General features: G+C 26.5%; 1 protein-coding gene across 1 annotated transcript in view; it reads left to right on the top strand.

Annotated features, from left to right (window-relative positions):
- The window catches only part of LOC113385364 (cytochrome P450 4C1-like), a 77,102-nt gene extending 70,151 nt beyond the window's left edge, over nucleotides 1–6,951 (top strand). Inside the window, exons 2-5 of the mRNA XM_026623214.1 lie at nucleotides 1,097–1,296; nucleotides 2,085–2,191; nucleotides 2,266–2,356; nucleotides 6,815–6,951. Coding sequence (XP_026478999.1) covers nucleotides 1,122–1,296; nucleotides 2,085–2,191; nucleotides 2,266–2,356; nucleotides 6,815–6,951 — 510 coding nt within the window. The 5' untranslated portion in view covers nucleotides 1,097–1,121. The remainder of the gene's footprint in view (nucleotides 1–1,096; nucleotides 1,297–2,084; nucleotides 2,192–2,265; nucleotides 2,357–6,814) is intronic.
- The last annotated feature ends 416 nt before the right edge of the window (nucleotides 6,952–7,367 follow it).

Raw genomic sequence — 7,367 nt, 5'->3', positions numbered from 1 at the left:
GCACATCTTCCTATCAATAGGAACCGACTATTTTTGAACCATTCAAATCGGTTGATCCGTGCGAAACGTGGACGAAAAAATGCGGACATACAAAACACACACACACACATCCATTTTTTCTGAGGTATGCCAGAATGTTCAGAAACCTTCAAAACATCGAGAAATGCAAAAATTTTCATTTTCGTTTTTCGATCCATTGCTATAACTACCCTACAGGAAGTTAATAAAATTATAAAAGCTTAAGTCACAATTTTTACAAACAAAATTTACAAAATATAAATAGTTATTTTTATATTATTAGTATAAAAATAACTATTGCTATCAATAAAAAAATAAAACATTATTAAAACCAGATCATATCAATAAAATGCTGAATTTGAATTTATGATATAAAAATAATTAGTCTGGAAAATGTTAATAATGCTTAACATGATGATTAGAGTTAAAATTAAATAATAGTATTCGTGGGATATTTTAATGCTAAGTGCATTATAATATTTATAATAATTCAATTACAAGTTCATTAAAAGTAATTATATTATTACTACTATAACTTACTATATTACTACTAATATCACAGTTCTTAAATTGTTTTCGACTTGAAAAAATCACGACATTACGCATCCATGTAAATGATGTCTAAAATATATTGTTTTTAGAAAACTTTATTAATGTATTGAATATTTTGTAAACTAGTTACAGGCTTTGACTTTTATATACTTTTTTTTATTTGGCCTCTTATTTACAAATTAGCTATATATAAAGTTTCCTACATTTAAATTCTAATTTTACATTTAACTAAAAATTTATATGTAATTTTATAATAATCAATATTTGCCACTAAATTAAATAAATTAAATGGTTTAACTAAATTTTTCATTCTATATAATTCATATAATAAATAATCCCTATTTTCTTGATATCTGCTACAGGTTAAAATTATATGCTATAAAGATATATACTTTTTATTTTACTACTTTTATAAATATTTATTTAATCTTTAATATAAATATAACACTACTTGATCTATTTACAAATCTGCACAAAATCTATAATTTTAGATATCATGAGTATTAATTCAATCTATTAATTCCAGTGCTCCTTAAACACATCAGGTGACTATGGACAGAAGCGTAGTATTAGCAGCTTTAGTTGCATTATTGATCTATCCAGTAATCCTGGTGATCCAGGCGTGGATGAGAAGACGTAAATTCATCGAATTAGTCGAAAGACTACCAGGACCGAAAGCGAAGCCTCTGGTCGGAAACACTATGGATTTTAGAGTTCCAAGAGAAGGTAAAGGATATAAATATACTGGTATTGATGATAGAATTCTAGTTTAATTTTTTTTTAATAAGCAAAATTTAAAATGATTGGATGTTTTCGTCTTCTTTGGTTATTGAATATGAATTAATTATAATAATAATAATTTTACACAATAAGGTTTCTTTTGCTTCAATTTTTTATCAGATGGTTCTATCAAATAATTTGGATTCTAAAGTACATGTACTTTTCAATTGCATCATGTATTCTGATCTGATTTGTTTTTATGGTTCAATTACTTATTATTGTCTGATTTAATTTTGCACTAGTTTTTTAATAATCTCTCATAATGATTATACGCAAATATCTACTTTTAGAATAAAATTTTCTACTGTGTAGTTTATTTTCTAAAAAATTCAGCCTGCTGGATTTAGAATGTTTTAGAAAAAAAAGTAGAAACTATAATTTTAAATCAATATTATAATATGAATGCGATTTTCATATTGTTATCGTTTTTCTCAAGCTAGTGTTAAAAAAACTTTTAAGTTTAATATTGCAGTTGGTTACTGGCTTATATATTTAAATTTCAATTTTAAGAGTTTACGAGGCTTGGTTACAAACTTTCGATTAACAAATATCTGTATTCGCAAAAGTACTGAATTGTCCTTGTTGCATTATGCGTTGTTGTTGCGTTTTCAACGAATCTAATTACTAATTATAAACTTTATTTCTGAATTTATTTATAACTTTATTATTGCCACTACTGATACATAGTATCATTTCATAGTTAAATTTATTATTACTATTCTTTTATTTTACAGAAGTGTTCAAAGTTTTTGCCAAAAGAATCAAAGAAAACGGTCCATTATTTAGAGTTTGGGCTGGACCAATTCCTGTCGTAATTATCAGAAAGGCTGAATATTTAGAGGTAAAGACATTTATTTCATTATAATGCTTAATTTCATAATAAGTAATTATTAATTTTCAAATTTCTTTTATTAGACCATAATGTCATCTTCAAAGTACATCGACAAGTCGTATGGATATAAATTTTTGCATCCATGGTTAGGCCTGGGTTTATTGACATCTTCAGGTAAGTATTTTTTTCTAATTTAATAACCATATATATGTATATATATATATATATATATATTAAAATATAGTGTAAACAATAAAATATTAATAATTCAAATTGGTCAAACCATGTTGGGGTAAGAGACCTAATTAAGTTCAGAAAGCAATTGAACTGAAAGTCTCAAATTAAGCATATCTGATATTCAAACCGAACACTTAAAAATATTATAGGCATATTAGAAGTGGTTTGATCATAAACATCAAATAAATTTTGAAAGTCCGATTCATAAATAGAAGGTAAAAAGTATCAGGTTCCGTAAGCGTATTAAATATTGCAAAAATATTTATGAAACTCTTTGTTGTGTTCAGTCAAATTGATTTGTCTTAAAGTATTATTTATCTGAACTAATCATTTCAAACAAAACTTGTTCTAGGGTTTCTCATCCTAAAACTGTTTTCATCAATATTTCACTTCAAAATTAATGCTTTTCCCAAATTTACTCGTAGTGATCGCTATACTCTATTAACATTTTTGATAAAATGTATCTTTTTTTGTTTATATGCTTCAATATTCATTTATCGTTAAACTACGTCTATAAAATTCATCCCTGTACAAAGTACGTATCTGAATATCGCGCAAGAACTAAAAGTACCGTTACTCCGATTAAAAAACCAGGCAATACTGAGTTCGTCTTAAATTTTAACAACGACTCCCAAAGGGAACACAAATATTTTTGGACAGGAACTACAGTGAAGTTTCGAATATTCTGGTTATTATTATTATTTAAAAAGTAATCAAAATATTTTCAATCTCAAATGCTGCATTTTAATCGCCCGTAGGTAAGTGATTAGAACTACCAAACCTGTTGTCAAGTAGCGATAACAGTTTTCACTTTGAAATATTGATAGCAATATTGTTCCAATTGATAATAGTCTTGATTCGACATTGTTGCATCAATCAATATTGACCTTATTAAGAAACTTCTAATAGTAATTTTTCACACAGGGATGGAAAAACTGTTTGCGTTGCCATTTGTAGAAGAGGCTTAAATCAAATTAGTACTACATATTATAGGCCTCTTAAGTTCTAACTTAACTTAAGTTGTTCAAATTTTTTCATTCTTTACTATATTTACAATATTTCAATCAATTACTATATTTATAAATTTGTTAATGTGCAAAAATAATAATGAAAAATGTTGCAATTAAAACTTCTTGTCGAAAGTTAAGAAAGAAAAACTACTCTTGCTAGTGTTCTGTGTGTTGTTGTGATGTATTTGCTACTATATATACTATACTTCATTAGAAAATAATTGAATAATTATGATTTCTGTGATGAAGTTTAAATTTTTAAAATTCAAACTAGTTAATATTGGTATTTTGCCTTGATCCCGATGTGTGTAAATAAACGACTTAATCAATAAAAATAAATTAATTTATGAGTGATTAAAAGTATTCCGAGTGGATTTATTACACATAATTGAAAACGAACAAACACGTTAACTCGAACTATTTTCTAAAAGCAAATTTTCAAGAATCAACAATTTTTATAATTGAACCAGTTTCCATAGGACTTTGATGGTTTAGTATATTCATTAAGGCCAAGTTCTCTATCGTTTATACCAAGTAAATCGTCTAATTTTAATTTTAACAACGTCAAAAAAAAATCTCATTTTCTCAAACTTTGATGAATGTTCAAAATTAAACTACTTGTCCTAAGGTCGTAATATTTTAGTATTTTTTATAAGATCATGATATACTCGTATATTTACGGCAAAAAATCTGTTCACATACATGTACACACACGCATACATACTTACTCCAAATTTGGTCTCATTCGATTCAGAATGGCTTGAAACATCGAGAAAAACATAAAATTAGCGATTCGGATTATTTGATGAAACACAAATTTCTCCTTCGGGAAGTTAATACATAACTCATTTACGACGTTTTCGGATACTATTTTCTTTATTGTTATATATCAACAGCAATGAGAACCGTCCGTTCTATAAGCTGTTGGGCTGAAACTTCTTCTTACTTCGTATTTTATATGGTAAACCTAAGGTTAATCCATCCATATTTTATGATTTTATTAGAATTTATCTAATAGGGCTGACTATTATTGGTGCAGCAATATTGGACAAGGGCTATTTTCACTTTGAATCATATTTCTATCTATATTTCCAAGTGAAAACCGTTGTCACTACTACATATGAATATATTATTTTTTTATCATTGTGATAAGTCTTCCTATTCTTGTATTAATAAGAAAGAACTGATTAAATTTTTGGGAAGGCAGGTCTAGCGGTTGTGGACTCTCAATAAAAATAAGTTAAAAAAATGTAATTTGGCGGTCAAAAATGTTTGTGTATACATTTTGTGTCAATTTTTTTGGGTTCCGTACCAAGATTTTTAATTACGGTACGGGAAGTGCCAACAATTTGCCTTATGGCACGATGTCATGCACTCCTCTAGTTTATTTTCTATTACTATAATATTATTATGAAATATAGTTTCCAACACTTCTTAAATAATGTATATATTTATACAAAACAGCTTATGTTTTTCATTTAGATTTTCATTCCGAGCACAATAGATACACGTATGGTTATGAAAATGTGTGTGTATATCTTCTATATGATATGTGATTCAGAATATTTTGATATAGTGAATATCATTCATCGTATCAAAAATCTCGATTCGTTTGTGAAATTGAATGTCACATAGTAATGGCAAACATAGCCTTGTGAATTGATTATAGTAATATCGCCTGGATTTCCACTGATATACATCAATGAACGATCGTTTCAGCCATCGGCCATCGTTCGTCTATTACACATTTTCTATTTGAATAACCGAATATTATTACGATTTTGAATAGAATAATATTTATAGACATACATATATATACATGTATATATATATATATATATATATATAACAAAATAAAAATATTTTTTTTTACAAGTTGACTTATAAAACAAACTCCAAATGAATAACATGAGAAGAGATTTTTTTTAAAAACAGATTAATTACATTTGTGATTCTAGTTGTTTTTATTAAGGGGTATACAACTAGTGTGAAGTTTTTAAAAAATCGTATTTTCAATTTTTCATATTTCGATAGGTTATACTTTTAAAAATATATACCAAAATTTTAAATCGATATCTAAATAGTTTTTGAGTCACAGCCATTTAAAGAGTATATATATAGTATATAGTATAACCATCATTTAATCTTTAAACGCGTTTTTCTTGAAACAGCATTTTCCGAATTTGCTGCAGCGATTACTCGAAAACAAATGATCCAATCACTACCAAAATTTTTTCTACATGTTCTATATATAGTTCTCCGTAAAACGAACTATCGATTTTTTGATCGGATCAAAAATCGAATTTTGGCAGTCGAAAAACGGCCAAAATTTCGGGTAAAATTCGACTTTTTTTTAAAAAAACGCCGTCCTTTTGTCAATTTTTGTTTTTTTTTTTATCGTAGTTCATTTTACAGAAAATATTATCTAGTTTAACGGGATTTGTTTTTTAAATTTCATCCATGTAAAAGGCCGGAATCACTGCGGCAGTGAAAGGCCTTTTTTTGTCGCGCCGTTGGAAATCGACGATAACTTAAAAAATATTTAATAATAATTTTTACTATGTATTCTTAAAGCATGTATAAATATATTCCTAAAATTCTGAAATGATTGATAAAGTTTTATTATAAATTCCCAAAAATCACCTTTTTTAGGCGGTTACATAGTTGTGTCCCTTAACAAATAGAGGTAAAAATTAATTATTATTAAAGTTGATTTTTCTATTTATTATGGTATTGTACCTTTAATGCGCGCATATAAATAATAAAATAGTTTTGTATAATAGAAACTATAAATATTAAATTTATATATTTTTGGATTATTCTTTAACATTTATTTTCTATATACTTCATAACCATTTCAATTAATATAAATTTGTTTATATTAACACGATATTAGCCACGATAATATTAGGAAATTTTTCATATTGGCCAGGGTAACTTTATTAGATAACTTAATTAAAAAAGTATCGTGGAAACTTAATGTATCAAAGAATAAATAAATAGCAAACATTTCTGAAAAAAAAAACATTAATTTTTATGTCACACATATATGACGGACATGGCCCTTAAAACATTTGGACATTAAAACATTTTTCTCGAGAAGCCAAGAAATTTTTAGGTAATATGTATTTTCTTAGCATCGGATACATATGACTGACATGCCAATTAACATGCTAAATTCGTAATCATTATTCATTCCTAAAAATTTATTCTTCATTTTTCTTAATTTCCTTACAAGTCAGTTATTTTATTGGATTTAGCATTTTTTTATATATTAAATTATATTAATTTTGTAATTTTATAATTGTTATAATTTAAACTAAACTTTAATCTAAACTAAAAATTTTATTGGCTAGTATATAATTTATTAAAATTTTTTATACAGGTTCGAAATGGTTAAACAGGAGAAAAAGTCCTAACTCCAGCGTTCCATTTTGGCACTCTCGAAGGCTTTTTCGACAACATCCAAGTGCAGGCTCGAATTCTTGTCAAACTGTTGAAGAAGCATGCAGTGGACGGTGAAGAATTTAATGTGTATCCATATATTACGAGAGCTGCTTTAGATATTATATGCGGTAAGTAGAAATAATCACGAGGTCACTATAATAAACCAGTTTTAATAATAGTAAATTTCTCATCAACGATATTTTCCAAGCTATATATGGTATGGTTCATGTGGATATAAGCTATGAATGTTGAATTTAGAACGTAGTAAATGTACACTTTATGATTTTAGACGCTTATCATATGCTTAATTCTGTGGTTTATAATATGTCTAATATTTATAATTTAAGCGGTCAAAATTATCTATTTTTTATTATCATACCAAGTGGGTAATTAACTACATTACGAATCTATTTAATACTTACTTTTCTATTTATATATGACTTATTTATTATATCAGTTATATTTTTTTTTTTTAGTTATATTAACTTACC

The sequence above is a fragment of the Ctenocephalides felis genome, unplaced genomic scaffold (assembly GCF_003426905.1).
Source record: "Ctenocephalides felis isolate EL2017-DRISC unplaced genomic scaffold, ASM342690v1 CF-g0.4_SCAFFOLD_00845, whole genome shotgun sequence".
NCBI classification, from domain to species: domain Eukaryota; kingdom Metazoa; phylum Arthropoda; class Insecta; order Siphonaptera; family Pulicidae; genus Ctenocephalides; species Ctenocephalides felis.
Note: the sequence above shows the minus strand (reverse complement) of the source record. Positions and strands in the feature narration are given on the sequence as shown.